This window comes from Prionailurus bengalensis, chromosome B4 (genome assembly GCF_016509475.1).
Source record: "Prionailurus bengalensis isolate Pbe53 chromosome B4, Fcat_Pben_1.1_paternal_pri, whole genome shotgun sequence".
Classification (NCBI taxonomy): domain Eukaryota; kingdom Metazoa; phylum Chordata; class Mammalia; order Carnivora; family Felidae; genus Prionailurus; species Prionailurus bengalensis.
Genome location: NC_057358.1, coordinates 37,704,461 through 37,723,421, shown reverse-complemented (window position 1 = coordinate 37,723,421; position 18,961 = coordinate 37,704,461). Strand labels below are relative to the sequence as shown.

Below are 18,961 nucleotides of genomic sequence, written 5' to 3'. Positions count from 1 at the left end.
CTGTGTTAACTGAGATCTGCTGTGGGACAGAGTCCCCTTGCTTTAAGTTTGTGTATTTGTGGCCACTGTCCCCAATCCCTCAGCCTATTAGACCATGTATTCCTTGATGTGCAGACAATATTTGGAGAAATTGTGGTCTCCTCTTTGAAATACCCTGCTTTTTCTCGGAGCAGATTTACTACTGCAGTCGGACGCACTCCCAGCTGGCCCAGTTTGTGCACGAGGTGCAGAGAAGCCCCTTTGGCAAGGACACCCGGCTTGTCTCCCTCGGCTCTCGGCAGGTAAACAGAGGCAGTGGGTCTTGGCTCGGGTGCCAACCTGCTCCCTTCCCTGGGCCTTCGTCTTCTTCTTCCAGACATAGAAGAATTGTGGGTCTGAGGCAGGCCGAGCGGTGGGAGGATCGGCCTCTTCTGGTCCTTGGGGGGCTAGGCAGGCTCTGGAGGGTTGCTGTGTATCACGTAGCCGGGACCATTGTGTTGACTTTTTCTTTATCCTCTGTCTTCTAGAATCTTTGTATAAATGAAGATGTGAAAAACCTGGGTTCTGCGCAGCTTATCAATGACCGCTGCATGGAGATGCAGAGAAGTAAACACGGTAGCCGCCAGCACCCTGGAGCTGTGCAGCAAAGAGCTCTGGGACTGTCGTGTAGCCTCAGGCAGTACTGGGAAGGGGTCGGGAGTGGGGCAGAAGTGGACAAGGATGTGGGAAATAGTGTCTTAAATGGCAGTGACGGCAGAGCAGACGGCCGGGTCCTTCCTAAAGACCATCTCCTTGGCAAAAGGCGTTTTGCTTTTTGGGTCAGTGTCTAGTTCAGAACCCTGGCTCTGAGATGATTTTACTGGCTTTTTCTAGCGAATACCAAGTAAAATACCAGAATGGTGTGCTGAGTACCGAGCAGTACTGGGAAGGGTTTATCGGACCCCACCCTATGGAATTGGGCTCCTGACCCCATGGACACTTACCATTCTTTCTGCCTTTGCCCCCTTGTGCCTGTGCCCCTCAGAGAAGAGCAGAGCTGAGGATGAGAAGCCCAAGAGGAGAAGGCAGGAGCACCAGGCCGCATGCCCCTTCTACAGCTATGAGCAGCTGCAGCTCCTCCGAGATGAGGTCCTGGTGGGGGTGAAGGACATCGAGCAGCTGGTGTCCCTGGGGAAGGAGGCTCGGGCCTGTCCCTATTACGGGAGCCGGTTTGCCATTCCAGCAGCCCAGGTGAAGACCCTGGAGGGTTGGGCAGTCACTCTTGGCTCTAACTGTGGCCTCAGCCCCAAGGAGTTTCCTCATTCCTCTTAATTTGGGAGGATGTCACTGGCCATGGTTGGACTGACCAACACACTGCACACCGGTGACCTGTCACCCACACGCCTGGTGCGTAGAGTCAGAGGCGGCCCCAGGTGCCTTGTGGCTCTGGGTTGCAGGAATAGTTGGCATTATTGGGGACAGCAGATAAAAGCCAGGAAGGGGTGTGCAGTCCTAGTGAAAACACAGAGTCGGGGGTGAAAGCTGAGGGGATGAAGTAAGGGTGCTGTACCAGAAACGTGTTCCCAGATGGCCTTTCGGAGGAACCTACCCACCAGTGTGTGAGAAGACAGTCTTCTCTAGACTTGCCACATTTGGTGTCATCTTTAAACAGAAAAACTGCCGGTTTGCCAGATCAAAAATACCATTGTTATTTGGTACGATTTTACTGTCTAACTGCCACTTCTTAATTTGAATGGCTTTTGGAAATAGGGTTTCGATTATGGAGACTTCCATATAAGAAAGAAGAGATTAGGTAGGTTTTCAGTGATTCAGGGAACATGAGTAATAATTTTACAAGGCAGTTAAGTGCTCATTAATATACTACGTTGAACCGTGTTGCGTGGGTGCTCAGAATTAAATTCCAGAACCCTCCCAGCCCTCAGCATTGTTGCATGCCATGCCTGGGGTCTGTTTGCCACATTGCAAGATTAGTGCCATAGATACCTGTGTGCAAATATAGTAAGATGTCCTGAGATTTTCATGATCTTAACTTTTTGAGATACTTTTCACCTCATTTTTGCTTTGTAGTATCCTACTAAAAAAGCAAAGGCAAGTATTATCCATATGTTCTCATATCCATATGAGGACACAGGCCCAGAAAGGTTAAGTGATATATCTGTTTTCTCTTAGTGGGTGAGTAATGGAACCAGTATTAAAGCTGGGCCTTAAGTTTCTAGTTTTCTGGATTTTCACTCTATCAGTATTCTTTTAACTGTAAAATCATCATCACAGAGAGCACCTAAAAATTCATGGAATGCTTTTTTGTTTACCCTCCACCCCTTAGCCCTTATTTGAGATAGAGTTTATCATTTTGCAGATGAAGAAATTGAGGCGGAGAAAGATTAAGTCACTCTTCCCAGAGTCATTTAGCTGGGAAATAACAGCTCCAAGACCAGAACCCAGGGCTACCTACTAGTACACCACTGGTTTTCACAGTGTTTTGAGGAACCTCGGGTGCCTCAGGGGCTACCTCGCGGGTATGGATAAGGCTAAGCAGGGGTTCCACGCTTCTCTCTGCTCCCCTCTGCCCACCGCCACTCTTGGTTCAGTCAGATTCAGATTGGCCCCAGTTATGTCTGTTTCATATTTCATGTTCTACATAAAACCTGAAGAGGGGGTCTGTTGCTAAAAGCACAGGGCTTTGCTAGAGCTTTCACTCTTGAATGCCCCTATACGTATTCTGGTTGGGAAATGAAACCACTCACACCAGGAGCTTAGAGCAGGTGGGGCTGTTGTGGCAAGGAGCCCAGCCCTGCTCAGGTGGTCGCCCCCTCCTCCCAGCTCGTGGTGCTGCCCTACCAGATGCTGCTGCACGGGGCCACCCGCCAGGCCGCAGGGATCCGGCTGCAGGGACAGGTGGTAGTCATTGACGAGGCTCACAACCTGATTGACACCATCACGGGCATCTACAGTGCAGAGGTCAGCGGTTCCCAGGTGGGTCGGCCTCTCCCTTTTTGGGCCAGTGCCTGCTGTGGGGAAGAGGGATGTGGATCATCTCTCCAAGTGCCTAGACCTGGAATTCATCTGGCAATGGTGTGGGGAAGGGTGCACTGAGTCGAGGCAGTGGCCTCGTCAGGGGCGGACTGGCTAGAACTACGGGGACCCAGATCTTAGAAATGCTGGCACCCAGCGCAGACAAGGTGACTCATTTCCTTGTTCCTCACTGGCGTATGTCATCCTGAGTCCCTCCAGCCCAGGGTGGTACCAGCCAGTTCTCTATAACCCAGGACAGTGGGGTGAGGGAAGCAGGGTCCTCACATGGTTGGACATCATTATTGTTGCTTTGAGGGGTTCTCAGTATTTCTGAAAGCCACTATTTATCGATTATCTCCTCTGTGCCATGCAGCATACACAGTATTGTGAAACCCCACGCTGCCTCTGTGCAGGCTGGTATTCCTAGTTAACGTTGAGAACTCTTGAAATTCAGGGGGGCATAAGCAGTGTGCTGCTCTCTTCACCTTGGTTGTTTCCCATGAGGTGTCCTGGCTAGCATCTTCTAGGCATGATCTAAGATATCATTGGCACAGCCCTAGGCTGCTTGCTCAGAGCCTGGGCCGCCTTCACACCTGTTCTCTGTTCTCTCCAGTTCTGCCAGGCCCATTCCCAGTTGCTCCAGTATATGGAACGATATGGGTAAGATACTGCCTCCTGAGGGGGAAGGGAAATCCTGCTCAGTCTCTGGGAGAAGGCACTTGGGTCTCCATCTCTGGCCCAGGCACCACACCGAGTGGGCCAGGGTGCTGTTTACCTCCTGTTTACAGTGGTGTGTACCCCACATAGGCCGAGGGTGCTTGGGACACAACAGCTGGCTGTGAAGGCCTTGGGCCACGGCCAGCCTTTTTCTCTGGGACCATATTTGTCACTGTGGTCTACCTTGAAAGACACTGGACAGAAAGGCCACAACTTGGGGCATTTGGAAGGGAAGCAGCTTGGGGAGTGCTACCACTTGATGTCCGTTGGTGTCTCCTCAGGAAGCGTCTGAAGGCCAAGAACTTGATGTACATCAAACAGCTCCTGTATCTGTTGGAGCAGTTTGTGACTGTGTTGGGAGGTAAGGAGCACTATGCCCACCCCAGTCCCTGGCCTGCTAAGCTTGCTGCAGTCCCCTCTCTGGATGCCAGTCAGGACGCCTGGGATTTCTGTGTCCTCAAGAATTGTCTTGGCCATTGATTTAGAAGATTCTTATTTTTCATAGCTTTGTTGAATTGTCTGACCATAGATCCTTTTTTAGGTTTCTAGTTTATATTTCCCTGAGTCCTTTTTATTTTGCCAGACCTTACTTCTCAGGTAGTAATAACAGCATAGTGTAATAGAAACGGGTGACGTTACTTTGGAGTGCTCCTGTGAGGATAGCTGCACAGGCACACTCACTGTTGTTGACAGAGGAGTCAACTAAAGCTCAGAGATGTGACCTGCCTCTGCTTCATGAACCTAGTAGGAGAGACTAGAGGCTTCTGGCTCTAGGTTCCATACTGCTTTGCACAATTCTGTGTCACCTACCCTTTCCTTTGCTATATATATGGCTGTCATTTGAAGGCTTTCCTAGAAGCCAAAGTTCTGGAAAACCAGTGCGGCGTTCCACTGGAGGGATTTTGTCTAATGTCGGTGTTCCTCCCTTCCACCTCTACCTTGCCACTGGCCACTGTGCAGCCTGGACAACTCTTTGCACCTGCGTAAAGTGGGTGGTCCCTTGGCCCCAGCCTCCTTGGAGGAGGTGTGAAAAGAATGAGATAACAAGGCTTTGGGCTCCATATGCAAATGTGGGTTAGATTTTGAGGCTTCCTAGAGCTTCCCACCCTTTCAGTGGGTTCTTCGGGTGCCATAAATGGCAAAAAACCTGTTTACATGTGAATGCTCTTATTTGATGAGTACGTCAAATAGCGTACACACAAAATGTGTGAGAGGATGGGGGTGGGGGGCAGAGGATCCCCATCCTGACCTGCTTGAATTCTGTTTTAGGAAACATTAAGCAAAATCCCAACACACAGAGCCTTTCGCAAACAGGTAAGAGGGTGGCCTTCAGAGACTCAGAGATGGTCTGAGCCGTTTCTGAGCTCACCTCTGGGCCTGTGGTCTTCAGAGCAAGGATTCCAAGGCCCTTCTTTGTTTATCCTTAGGGACAGAGCTGAAGACCATCAATGACTTTCTCTTTCAGAGCCAGATCGACAACATCAACTTGTTCAAGGTAGAGGTTCTCCCCCTTCTGTGTCAGCGCCCAGTTTCCTTATCCTTACCGCCACCTGCGAGCAGAGCACTGTGTTAAGACTGGAAGGAATAAAAAGTAAATTTCTTCTGTTGTGAGTCAGTCTAGAAGTCTGAGGATCTACAGCATAGATGTTTGTAATTAACCCTTAAAGTGCCAGCAAGAAAAAAATCTTCAATCCAGAGTGAAGGGTCCTAGGGATTGGTGAGAAAAGCTTCCTTTCATTTACCATGTAAGCACAGATAGAAACTCCCAGGTCCTTTACCTCGTTCCATCTTTCTTCTGGCCCAGTCTTTGCCCTGGACTAGAAAGAGCAGGTCAGCTTTGTGAGCACCATCCTGCTATTGGGCTGAGGTGGCTGAGAACACTCCCTGGGCCACTCTGCGTGACCCGCCCCCATCCTTGCACACCAGCCGCAGGTGTCTGCCTGCTCCAGACCTACTGTTCGGGGTACTGCTGCCATCACTTGACTCACAACTTAGCGATTCCAAATTACTAAAAATACAGAGCACTTGCTGTGTCTAAGGCAGTGCACCAGGTTCTGGGACCCCACAGTAGGAGGTACCATCACTATTCAGAAGCAGAGGAAACCAGGGCTGGGTGAGGTTTCCCCAGGACGACATGTACTAGCCATACATGAGTGAGCAAATGGTGCCTGGTGTGGGAGGCAGCATGTGAGCCCTGGCTTAGCCTTGAGACCCTGCTTGCTTCCCTCCTGCCTTCCCATTTTTCTTCAAACCAGCTTACCTGTTTTGATCACGGTCACTGCCATTACCCCATCTGACCGGTTGAGGCCATTTTGATGCCTTTCTTCTTCCTTTGGGTCCCACATCCAAACAGTTGCCGGGCCTCAGAGCTGGAAGGAGCACTCGAACTCCCACCGCTTTTCCAATCCCACAGCTGCCACTTCAGGGCCGGCTCGTTTCCTCTCGCCTCCTTTCCGCTCTTCCTGGCTTCACTCTCTGTCCCTTCTCAAATCTTTCCTACACTGTCATCTGGTGAGTCCTCACTGGAAGATAGTGCCCTTTTTAGAAATCTTCAAAGGCTTCAACTCCCTGTCTTCCTTTCCAAGCTGCACATGTTGTACACACTGGAGGGCCCCCGAACAAGCCCCAAGCTTTACCCTCTCTGTGCCTTTGCTCGTATGTGTTTTTTTTTAAACTCTTAATCTTTTCAGGGTTCATCTTAGGTGCTGTCATATTGAAGGAGAGCACAGAAGACCTGTCACCAAGAACCTTTAGAGAGGGTTGGGGCTATGCAGACGTTAGTGAGGAGGCCATGTGCATGAAGGTTGCTCTTGTGGGAGAGCGCCGTGTTGTATGTGGGGGTGGTGGGAGAGGAGTGACCTCAGAAAGGAGGTTGACCCGGTTGGCCACAAGGAGGCTGGGTTCCTCAGGAGCTGTCAATGAATCATGCTCCCTGGGGTTTTGGAAGGTGGTGTTTTTTTTTTTTTCCCAGCCTAATTGTTGCATGTGCCTGCAGTGGTTTGCTTTTGCAGGTGCGGCGCTACTGTGAAAAGAGCATGGTCAGCAGAAAGGTACAGCCTCTTTTCCTGGGTCTGGCCAGGCTCCACAGCACTCCACCTCCTGCCCTCCCAGTATCTTGCTCTCCCCTGCCCTTTGGAGCCCCAAGTCACCCCTGCTCCCTTCTTACTGCAGGGCTGCTTGCTGTGTCGGGAGGGGGTGCCAAGATGCCTTGTGTTAGGGGGCAAGTTGTGGGCTGTGTGGGGTGCAGCAGAACCTCCAGCCTGGGCTCCCACTGCTGCACCCTCATTCCTCCCTGTGCTCTCTCTCCCCGTCCCAGCTCTTTGGCTTCACAGAAAGGTATGGCACGGTCCTTGCATCCTCCAGGGAGCAGTCCAGACTGGCTGGGTTCCAGCACTTCCTACAGAGCCTGCAGCCCGCATTGACCGAGAGTGAGTCAAGAGGGGGAGACAGGGCTGCAGGTGGGGGCCAAGAATATCCATCCCTCACGCGTGGACTCCTCTCCTGCCTCATCTGTGGTCCCAGACTGTCTTCCTTCTGCTCTGTGCAGCTCCCGTGCCCCACGGAGATGAGGGAGAGGCCAGGGTGCCACGGTCTGCTTCCCCGCTGATGCACATCGAAGGCTTCCTTGCAGCCCTCACCACTGCCAACCAGGATGGCAGGGTCATCCTGAACCGCCAAGGTAGTCCAAGGAGGAATCAGCATGGAGCCGGGAAACCAAAGCATGAAAAGATTCTGCCTTGCACCTCTCTGGGTTAGGACGAGGAGACAAGGTGGTGAAAACTGGTCCTCTGTAGCCTGGGTGGGCTGGTGTAGGTGCGGTGAGGAGGGATGTGAGGCACTAGGGAGGCTGGCATCTCATGCCAGGTTATGAGAGAAGTTGTATAGCCTACTGGTTACAGGTATGTGAGTTTTGGTTTGAGTCTTGATTCCGTCACCTCCAAGCTGTGTCTATCACTCTGAACCTCAGTCTTCATGTGCAAAAGGAGCTGGTAGTGCTGTCTGCCTCGGGCTTGTCCTGCACTTTGAATGGAATCTAATCAAAAGGGAAAGTGGTGTATCTAGTGGCTCCTTCATGGACCCAACTGAGCTCCCGTTTGCCTCAGACTCATGGAAGTCTTTGTTCGGCCTGCCTGCAAACCACCCCCTCCTTCCCCAGCTGGCTCTGTCTTTTTTTCAGGAAGTCTTAGTCAGAGCAGCCTCAAATTCCTGCTCCTGAATCCAGCCGTGCACTTTGCCCAAGTGGTGAAGGAATGCCGGGCAGTGGTCATTGCAGGCGGCACCATGCAGCCGGTAAGGGAACCAGACCCAGCCTCTTGTGCCCCGAGTGCTGGGATGAGACAGGGACAGGGGGAAGAGGCGCTGTCCAGTGGGCCCCCAAACCAGAAAGGGGTCAGCTTGAACAGGCCAAGCAGCGTCCACCAGGTGGCATTGCTGTGCTGTCTCATGCCTGGGCCTTTAGCCTGGGGCAGGGGTGGAGTGGGCAGTGGGGGTGGAGGGAGGCACATGGCTGCTGATTTGGTGCTTTTGTAGGTTAGGTACCGCACTTCTCCCAAAGATAGCCGTTCTGGAATTTCAGGCCCCCATTTTAGTGCCATTCACTCCTTATACCCACCATAGATACGACCTTTCCTTTCTTTTATAAATTTATATACACACACACGTATTTAGGAAAGTATTATGTTTTCGTTGTAGAAAGCAGAGACCAGCAAAAGCAGGAAAAAAAAATAGATGATAATTCCACCAGCGAAAGGTTTTATTTTAGTGTATATCATTATACTAGTCTTTGTGTGCATAATTTTTACAAATATACATACATATTTTAAAAACAAAAATCTGTATCTCTACATGCTGTTGCTGTGATTGGCTTTTTTCACTCAGCAACAAATGTCATAGACATTTTTCCTTGTCAGCAGTATGTATTTATTCCACCATGCTCTGGCTGTATTTTTTTCTGTTACATGAATATGTTATATCTTATAGAACTACTCTTCTTTTGTTAGATATTTAGGTGATTTCCAGTCTTTCTCTGTTTTAAGCAACACAGTGGCAAACAGAACCACGTCTCTGCACAGCGGTTCTGTCCTTAAGGTACACCTGGCCCAGGACTTTGGTGGAAGGCTCCTCAGCGCCCACGCAGTCATTCGTTTCTAACCTCAGCCGCTAGAATCCCCCATTGCTTTATTAGTTTCCAACTTTTCTTTCTTTTCTATAGACTTGTATATTTTTGTTCATGTATTAAAAGCATCTATAGTCGTTGCTGCTTTCAATGCCCAGGTGTCTCAGACAGCCTGACGTGCTGCCTCTGGTCCTTGATGAGGCCCCACTAGCCTTGGGATGCTTTCTTGCTTTCTGGCAAGATGAAACATCCCAGCCACCTTATGCCTTCTTTATCCCGTATCTGGGATCATTCATTTTTCTAAGATAACCTGGTTTCTTTTATTGGGGATTGGTGTTTAAAAACCAATATCTGGGTATTGGGGTGTTTGTGGTACTCCTGGATTATAAATGTTTTTAGGCCTTCTTGTAGACTGGGGAAAATGGTTTTAAAAAACCATGAGTCCATATTGATATTTCTAAATGAACATCAGTCAGTTATTTGACCTTACACTGTATGTCTTTTCTCTTGAGCTGAATGTTTGGTTTCTCATTACATTGACGTAACTACTTATTTGCTACGTCCCATAATACACTTAAGATATACTAAAATAGTTTCATATACAGTATTATTCTAACAATAAACTATTGATGGAAATTTCATTTCTTTGCATTTATTTTTTGCCCTTAGGTATATCCTACTAAGGATGTATGGTCACTAAGGATCTGAAGTCACTTGAAGTCAGGCGTTGCTTTGTGTGCTTATGTTGTGAATGTGACAGAGAGTTAGGCTTTCTTTGTTGCCATGTGTTTTCAGTTTTAGAGTTTGATTTTTCATTTTAGACATATATATATATATATATATATTTTTTTTTTTAATGCTTATTTTTGAGAGAGAGACAGAATGCAAGTGGGTTAGGGGCAGAGAGAGAGACACACACAGAATCTGAAGCAGGCTCCAGGCTCTGAGCTGTCAGCACAGAGCCCGACGCTGGGCTCGAACTCACAAGCTGTGAGATGATGACCTGAGCCAAAGTCGGTTGCTCAACCAACTGAGCCACCTAGTCAGGTGCCCCTAGACTTAATTATATTTTTAAAATAAGTAAACACCTGTATGGTTCAAAAGTCAAAACTGCATGGAAGATACATTCAGGGGCGCCTGGGTGGCTCAGTTGGCTAAGCATCTGACTTCTGCTCAGGTCATGATCTCCTGGTCCATGGGTTTGAGCCCCACATTAGGCTCTGTGCTGACAGCTCAGAGCCTGGAGCCTGCTTCAGATTCTGTGTCTCCCTCTCTTGCTGCCCCTCCCCAGCTCATGTTCTGTCTCTTTCTCTCTCAAATATAAACAAACATTAAAAAAAAAAAAAAAGATGCATTCAGGAAGTCTTACTTCCATCCATTTCCAGCCTGTTCCCCATGCCCATAGGTTATCATTTTTCTTACTCCTAGTCTTTCTATGCTTTCATTTTATTTTTCTCCAGAAATAAGCAAATATATGTACTTATTTTTTCCTTTCCTTTGTCTTTTACATCAAAGCATAACTGGTTTTTAGTCACCAGTGTGTTGTGGCACGCCATTCAGTAGCCAGTGCCATCTGTGCACCTCTTGCTGGCCGCGGAGCTCTGCGCTGGCAGGATCCAGCGTGATGCTTTCAGCTGACCCCTTCTGAAGGGGATCACTGCACAGGAAGTATCCTTGTGCATGGGTTGGTTTGTGGAGCTGTATGCTCAGAGGGGACTTCTAGGTAGGGGGGCTGCCAGGTTGAAAGATAAAAATACATCCGATTTATTAAATATTGCCATATTCCCCCCCAGCTGGAGCTGTACTGTTCTCTCTTCCACCAGCACTGTGTGTATGTGCCTACAGAGGGAGACACTTTGGGATTTTTGCCAATTCAATAGGTGAAAACCCTGGAACTCTTTTTTTTTTTTTTTTTTTAATTTTTTAATTAATTAATTAATTATTTTAATTTACATCCAACTTAGCATATAGTGCAACAGTGATTTCAGGAGTAGATTCCTTAGTGCCCCTTACCCATTTAGCCCATCCCCCCTCCCCAAACCCCTCCAGTAACCCTCTGTTTGTTCTCCATATTTAAGAGTCTCTTATATTTTGTCTCCCTCCCTGTTTCTATATTATTTTTGCTACCCTTCCCTTATGTTCACCTGTTTTGTATCTTAAAATCTTCATATGAGTGAAGTCAGATGATATTTGTCTTTCTCTAATTTCGCTTAGCATAATACCCTCTAGTTCTTTTTTTTTTTTAATGTTTATTTTACTTATTTTTGAGAGACAGAGACAGCATGAGCAGGAGAGAGAGAGGGAGACCCAGAATCTGAAGCAGGCTCCAGGCTCTGAACTGTCAGCACAGAGCCTGACGCGGGGCTTGAACTCACGAGCTGTGAGATCATGACCTGAGCCAAAGTCGGACGTTCAACCGACTGAGCCACCCAGGTGCCCCTAATACCCTCTAGTTCTATCCATGTAGTTGCGAATGGCAAGATTTCATTCTTTTTGATTGCCGAGTAATACTCCATTGTATATATATACCACATCTATCCATTCATCCATCGATGAACACTTGGGCTCTTTCCATACTTTGGCTATTGTTGATAGTGCTGCTATAAACATGGGGGTGCATGTGCCCCTTTGAAACAGCATACCTGTATCCCTTGGATAAATACCTAGTAGTGCAATTGCTGGGTCATAGGATAGTTCTATTTTTAATTTTTTGAGGAACCTCCATACTGTTTTCCAGAGGGGCTGCACCAGCTTGCATTGCCCCCAACAATGCAAAAGAGATCCTCTTTCTCTGCATCCTTGCCAACATTTATTGTTGCCTGAGTTGTTAATGTTAGCCATTCTGACAGGTGTATGGTGGTATCTCATTGTGGTTTTGATTTGTATTTCCCTGATGATGAGTGAAGTTGAGCATTTTTTCATGTGTCGGTTGGCCATCTGGATGTTTTCTTTGGAGAAGGTCTATTCATGTCTTTTGCCTATTTCTTCAATGGATTATTTGTTTTTTGGGTATTGAATTTGATAAGTTCTTTATAGATTTTGGATACTAACCCTTTATCTAATATGTCATTTGCAAATATCTTCTTTCATTTCATCCAGTTGCTTTTTAGTTTTGCTGATTGTTTCCTTTGCTGTGCTGAAGCTTTTTATTTTGGTGAGGTCCCAATAGTTCATTTTTGCTTTTGTTTCCCTTGCCTCTGAAGACATGTTGAGTAAGAAGTGCTGCAGCCAAGGTCAAAGAGGTTTTCACCTGCTTTCTCCTTCAGGATTTTGATGGCTCCTGTCTTACATTTAGGTCTTTCATCTACTTTGAGTTTATTTCTGTGTATGGTGTAAGAAAGTGGTCTTGGTTCATTCTTCTGCATGATGCTGTCCAGTTTTCCCAAGATGATTTGAAGAGACTTGTCTTTATTCCATTGGATATTCTTCCTGCTTTGTCAAAGATTAGTTGGCCATGCATTTGTAATCCATTTCTGGGTTCTCTATTCTGTTCCATTGATCTGAGTGTCTGTTCCTGTGCCAGTACCATACTGTCTTTATGATTACAGCTTTGCAATACAACGTGAAGTCTGGATCGTGATGCCTCCTGCTTTGGTTTTCAAGATCGCTTTGGCTATTCGGGGTCTTTTCTGGTTCCACACAGATTTTAGGGTTGTTTGTTCTAGCTCTGTGAAGAGTGGTGGTGTTATTTTGATAGGTATTGCATTGAATATGTAGATTGCTTTGGGTAGTATTGACATTTTAACAATATTTGTTCTTCCTATCCAGGAGCATGGAATCTTTTTCCATTTTTTTGTGTCTTCTTCAATTTCTTTCATAAGCTTTCTCTAGTTTTCAGTGTATAAATTTTTCACCTCTTTGGTTAGATTTATTCCTAGGTATTTTATGGTTTTTGGTGCAATTGTAAATGGTATCGATTCCTTGATTTCTCTTTCTGTTGCTTCATTGTTGGTGTATTGGAATGTAACTGATTTCTGTTCATTGATTTTATATCCTGCCACTTTGCTGAATTCTTGGATCAGTTCTAGCAATTTTTTGGTGGAATTTTGGGTTTTCCATATACAGTATCATGTCATCCGCGAAGAGTGAGAGTTTGACCTCCTCCTGGCCGATTTGGATACCTTTATTTCTTTGTGTTGTCTGATTGCAGAGGCTAAGATTTCCACTACCATGTTGAATAGCAGTGGTGATAGTGGACATCTCTGTCTTGTTCCTGACCTTAGGGGGAAAGCTCTCAGTTTTTCCCCACTGAGGAGGATATTAGCATTGGGTCTTTCATATATGGCTTTTATGATCTCAAAGTATAATCCTTCTATCCCTACTTTCTTAAGGGTTTTTATCAAGAAAGGATGCTGTATTTTGTCAAATGCTTTCTTTGCGTCTACTGAGAGGATCATATGGTTCTTGTCCTTTTCTTTTATTGATGTGATGCATCGCATTGATTGTTTTGCAGATATTGAACCAGCGCTGCATCCCAGGTATAAATCCCACTTGGTCGTGGTGAATAATTTTTTTAATGTATTGTTGGATCTGGTTGGCTAATATCTTATTGAGGATTTTTGCATCCACGTTCATCAGGGAAATTGGTCTGTAGTTCTCCTTTTTACTGGGGTCTGTGTCTAGTTTTGGAATCAAGGTAATGCTGGCTTCATAGAAAGAGTTTGGAAGTTTTTCTTCCATTTCTAGTTTTTGGAACAGCTTCAAGGGAATAGATTTTAACTCTTCCTTAAAGATTTGGTAGAATTCCCCTGGAAAGCCATCTGGCCCTGGACTCTTGTTTTTTGGGAGATTTTTGATAACTACTTCGATTTCTTTACTGGTTATGGGTCTGTTCAAATTTCTATTTCTTTCTGTTTCAGTTTTGGTAGTTTATATGTTTCTAGGAATTTGTCCATTTCTTCCAGAATGCCCATTTTATTGGCATATGATTGCTCATAATATTCCCTTATTGTTTTTATTTCTGCTGTGTTGGTTGTGATCACTCCTCTTTCATTCTTGACTTTATTTATTTGGGTCCTTTTTCTTTTTGATCAAACTGACTAGTGGTTTATCAATTTTCTTAATTCTTTCAAAGAACCAGCTTCTGGTTTCATTGATCTGTTTTACTATTTTTTTGGGGGGGGGTTCAATAGCATTGATTTCTCCTCTAATATTTATTATTTCCTGTCTTCTGCTGGTTTTAGAATTTATTTTTTCTTTTTCCAGCTCTTTAAGGTGTAATGTTAGGTTACACAACCTGAGACCTTTCTTCCTTCTTTAGGAAGGCCTGGATTGCTATATACTTCTCTCTTATGACTGCCTTTACTGCATCCCAGAGGTTTTGGGCTGTGGTGTTACCATTTTCATTGGCTTCCATGTACTTTTGAATTTCCTCTTTAACTTCTTGGTTAGCCCATTCATTCTTTAGTAGGATGTTCTTTAGTCTCCAAATATTTGTTATCTTTCCAAGTTTTTTCTTGTTGATTTCGAGTTTCATAGCGTTGTGGTCTGAAAATATGCACGGTATGATCTTGATGTTTTTGTACTTGTTGAGGGCTGATTTGTGTCCCAGTATGTGATCTATTCTGGAGAATGTTCCATGTGCACTTGAACAGAGTGTATATTCTGGTGCTTTAGGATGAAATGTTCTGAATATATCTATTAAGTCCATCTGGCCCAGTATGTCATTCAAAGCCATTGTTTCCTTGTTGATTTTTTGATTAGATGATCTGTCCATTGCTGTGAGTGGGGTGTTGAAGTCTCCTACTATTATGGTATTATTATCAATGAGTTTCTTTATGTTTGTGATTAATTGATTTATATATTTGGGTGCTTCCACATTTGGAACATAAATGTTTACAATTGTTAGATCTTGTTGGTGGATAGACCCCTTAATTATATAATGTCCTTCTTCATCTCTTGTTACAGTCTTTATTTTAAAGTCTAGATTGTCTGATAGAAGTATGGCTACTCTGGCTTTCTTTTGTCAGCCGTTAGCATGATAGATTGTTCTCCATCCCCTTACTTTCAATCTGAAGGTGTCTTTAGGTCTAAAGTGGGTCTCTTGTAAACAGCATATAGATGGATCTTGTTTTCTTATCCATTCTGTTATCCTGTGTCTTTTGATTGAAACATTTAGTCCATTGACGTTTAGTGTGAGTACTCAATAAACCCTGGAGCTCTTTAGAAATGCCAATACAGGGGCGCCTGGGTGGCGCAGTCGGTTAAGCGTCCGACTTCAGCCAGATCACGATCTCGCGGTCCGTGAGTTCGAGCCCTGCGTCAGGCTCTGGGCTGATGGCTCGGAGCCTGGAGCCTGTTTCCGATTCTGTGTCTCCCTCTCTCTCTGCCCTTCCCCCGTTCATGCTCTGTCTCTCTCTGTCCCAAAAATAAATAAAAACGTTGAAAAAAAAATTAAAAAAAAAAAAAGAAATGCCAATACATGTTATCTTCCCTCTAGAGGTTCTTATTCAGTGGTGTGGGCTGGGGCCTGGCCATGTGTATTTTGTTTTGAATGCCCACTGGTGATCTTGTGGGCATGGGCTGGGGTAAGGTCCACTGTGCCCAGTTTACCAGATTCCCTTTGGTGTTTCCACAGTTTAATTTTTTTTTAATGTTTATTTTTTGAGAGAGAGAGAGAGAGCGAGCATGAGCATGGGAGGGGCAGAGAGAGAGGGAGACACAGAATCTGAAGTAGGCTCCAGGCCCTGAGCTGTCAGTACAGGGCCCGATGTGGGGCTTGAACCCACAAACTGCAAGATCATGACCTGAGCCGAAGTTGGATGCCCAACCGACTGAGCCACCCAGGTGTTCCTGGTATTTCCACAGTTTAAGTGAGACTGTCAACACTGGGTATCAGTAATTTTTTTTCCTTTTTGTTATCTGCCAATTTGTTATCTGCCTTACGTTTTACCTCTTTTTTCTGTTCCCATGTATTTGCTGCCTTCGAGCCCAGACTTCTGTCTTCCCCGGAGTGTTTCTCTCTGTCCCCCTCCCTGTCAAGGCCCCTGCCTGCTCAGGCCTGCGGGGAGCTCATGGAGCCTTGCTGTTGTGGTCTGCAGGTGTCTGACTTTCGGGAGCAGCTGCTGGCATGTGCTGGGGTAGAAGCTGAGCGAGTGGTGGAGTTTTCCTGTGGTGAGAATCCATGGCCAGGGTGGAATGGGCCATGTGTCACACTCTGGCAGCTTATTGTCACAGTTGAGGAGGCCACGAGGTGGGACCTTCTCCCTTTGCCAGCTCTCCGGCGAGCTTACTTAGCCCCGTGCTTCTGCACTGTGTCCCTCCGCCTATGTTGGGAGAGGTCTGAGCCCCGCCCACCTGCGCTGTGGAAGCAGGGCAGGTGGCAGAGTGTTGGAATTGTTCTCCTATCATGGAAGACAAGGTTGCGGAATGCTCCTTCTGGACACTTCCTTGTAGAATAGCCCCTCCTCGGTCTCTGCAGGTCACGTGATCCCTCCAGACAACATCCTGCCCCTCGTCATCTGCAGTGGGCCCTCCAGCCAGCAGTTGGAGTTCACATACCAGAAGAGAGAACTGCCTCAGATGGTTCGTACCAGCCTGCTTGCCTTACCACAGCCTCTGCCAGGGCAGGAGAGCAGTTTCTGGGGTGGTGGGTGCTCTGGCCAGTGCTTAGTGCCCAGGTGCTGGGGTCTTCCACCACAGAGCTGGAACAGAATGGCTGGTGTCCATCTAGATGCTTATCAGGGGAAGTCTGAGCGTTCCCCTCCCCTCACTCCCTGGACTGTTAAATAAGTTTTCTTAAACCTCAAGGTGTTCCTTCAGGATGAAACTGATGAGGAAGCTGTTCATTTCCTTTCGTTCTCTTGCCATTTGGTTGCATCAGTCCCCACCTTGGGCAGGGATGCAGGTGTCAGGAGCTTGTCACTAGAGGCTGCCTGGGGTTTTCATGGCGCAGTGGGCATTGGGAGTTGGAGCAGGGAGGACATGACACACCAGCAGCAGGGTTATTAGCTCTGGAGTGCTGGCCTTGTGATGTGTGTGGTACACTCCCCAGAAGCATCAGCTGGGTGTGTGTGTGTGGGAGAGGGTGGCACCTTCCTGTCTGTTGATTTCTGCCCGGGGGCCTCTGGGCCCACACTTCTCTTCCCCAATCATAGTCACCCTTGGATCTGTACTTGGTTTTGAGTCCCAAGGTTAGGAAGCATTGTTCGGATATGGCTTCAGGGAGGGCTCTGTCTTCTTTCCTTAGATGGATGAGACGGGTCGTATTCTCTATAACCTGTGCAATGTGGTCCCTGGAGGGGTGGTCTGTTTCTTCCCCTCCTATGAGTACCAACGCCAGGTCCATGCCCACTGGGATAAGAGTGGTCTGCTGGCCCGCCTGGCTGTCAGGAAAAAGGTGAGTGACCCCCTCATCTGGGACTCCCACTTATGAGGTCAGTGGTACCCAGGGTTCCTGCTAGGATTTCTCATGCATGTCAGACCAGAATGTTAGGCTTACATATGGGCTTCTGTTAGTTACTCCCACCACTTCTAACACCTCGTCACCTCCCACAGGATTTCTCTCTAGCCCCTTACTCTGTGGGGTTCTCTGGTTCCCAGTCTGGAAAACATAGGGCTGAGAGCATACCTGGGACCTATGCATTCTGAAACCTTTTCCTGGGAGACATTGTCTGTTCTCCTTCAGATATTTCAGGAACCCAAGAGAGCGAACCAGGTGGAGCAGGTGCTGCTGGAGTATTCCAGGTGCATTAAGGTGAGAGGTGTAACTGAGGCCTTGGGCCCAGAGAACATCTGGAGCTGGCAGCTGCAGATATTTTGGGTGGCATCCAAGCTCTGGCTCCACAGCTTGGGCTGTTGTCTCCTGCAGTGCTGTGGCCATGCGGGAGGCGCAGTGACAGGTGCTCTGCTCCTCTCCGTGGTTGGAGGAAAGATGAGTGAAGGCATTAACTTCTCTGACGACCTTGGCCGGTAAGTTGTGGGTGTCTCGTCTCCTGGGCTCTGACACCGACCACCCCTCACTCCAAATAGCAGGGACCCTGCCTGGAAGCCGATGCCATCTGAGTCTGCACCCTGGCTGACTGCTCAGGTCACTCACCTGTATGGGGAGGTGTTTCGGCCCTTTGCTTCCAGGTGGAAGTTAGGCTGATCATCAGGGTTCAATTCACGTGGCCTGCATTGGGTTTCTTAGCTGAGAAAATGCACTTGAGGTGGAGGTACAGGGTGGGGAGGGAGGGGCAGAGCCAGTGAGCACAGCTTGAGGGGGCAAAGGTGTGCTGGATATAGCAGCTGAGGACGCGTGGTGAGGACTGGGTCCTATATTCTGGCCCTTGAAGATGTGATGGAGGCCTGGCTGCCCACATGCCATGGCCTCATGTTCCCTCCATGCTAGGTGTGTAGTTATGGTAGGCATGCCCTACCCCAACATCAAGTCTCCAGAGCTACAAGAGAAGATGGCCTACCTGGATCAGACTCTTGTGAGTACCTTCAGCCTGCCAAAGGATGGGAGGAGACAGCTGGGGAGAAAGTTCTGTCGCCTCTAGGACTGTGATACCAGGGCGGTACAGCTGTGACCTCCCACTGCCCGCTGATGTGTGCCAGTGTTTCCTGCCTTGCTCCAGGGGATGGGATGTACCTCCTTACCCTCTTGAGCTTCTCTGTGATCTCATCCGTTATATCAGCTGCTGGCATTGTGCCCATGAAGACTACTGTTCTTGCTCCAAAGCCTGGCAGTATAATTTTCTCAGAACACTAAGAAGGAGGCAAGAAGATACTGATAGATCATCTCCTCTGCCCTTCCCAGCCCAGAATCCCAGGTCAGCCCCCACCAGGGAAGGCTTTGGTGGAGAATCTGTGTATGAAGGCTGTCAACCAATCTATAGGTAGGCTGGGGAATGTTCCTGCGGATAGTGGTGATGGATGGTGGGAGAATGAGTTGACAGGGAAGAGGGATTTTACTGCTCTTTGAGGTTGGGGGGACACAATAGACACCGTGGTGGAGGCTGGTTTAACCAAGAAGCTCCAACCTCTGTTGCCATCTAGGCAGGGCCATCAGGCACCAGAAGGATTTTGCCAGCATAGTGCTCCTGGATCACCGGTATGCCCGCCCACCTATCCTGGGAAAGCTGCCAGCCTGGATCCGAGACCGCGTAGAGGTCAAAGCCACCTTTGGCCCTGCCTTTGCTGCTATGAGGAAGG

At 47.5% G+C, this 18,961-nt stretch overlaps 1 protein-coding gene across 3 annotated transcripts in view; it reads left to right on the top strand.

Moving 5' to 3' along the window:
- The window catches only part of DDX11 (DEAD/H-box helicase 11), a 40,457-nt gene that overhangs the window by 20,195 nt on the left and 1,301 nt on the right, over positions 1-18,961 (top strand). For 2 of the 3 annotated variants that reach the window (XM_043563348.1, XM_043563349.1), the window contains 20 exons: positions 174-281; positions 507-594; positions 1,004-1,209; positions 2,800-2,952; positions 3,605-3,651; positions 3,990-4,069; positions 4,978-5,022; positions 5,136-5,203; positions 6,720-6,758; positions 7,025-7,136; positions 7,256-7,387; positions 7,886-7,998; positions 15,865-15,937; positions 16,245-16,348; positions 17,013-17,162; positions 17,451-17,519; positions 17,634-17,734; positions 18,156-18,240; positions 18,567-18,645; positions 18,806-18,960. In XM_043563348.1, coding sequence (XP_043419283.1) covers positions 174-281; positions 507-594; positions 1,004-1,209; positions 2,800-2,952; positions 3,605-3,651; positions 3,990-4,069; positions 4,978-5,022; positions 5,136-5,203; positions 6,720-6,758; positions 7,025-7,136; positions 7,256-7,387; positions 7,886-7,998; positions 15,865-15,937; positions 16,245-16,348; positions 17,013-17,162; positions 17,451-17,519; positions 17,634-17,734; positions 18,156-18,240; positions 18,567-18,645; positions 18,806-18,960 — 2,007 coding nt within the window. Of the gene's footprint in view, positions 1-173; positions 282-506; positions 595-1,003; positions 1,210-2,799; positions 2,953-3,604; positions 3,652-3,989; positions 4,070-4,977; positions 5,023-5,135; positions 5,204-6,719; positions 6,759-7,024; positions 7,137-7,255; positions 7,388-7,885; positions 7,999-15,864; positions 15,938-16,244; positions 16,349-17,012; positions 17,163-17,450; positions 17,520-17,633; positions 17,735-18,155; positions 18,241-18,444; positions 18,646-18,805; position 18,961 lie in introns of those variants that run through there. The other variant, XR_006294600.1, reaches the window with a different exon arrangement.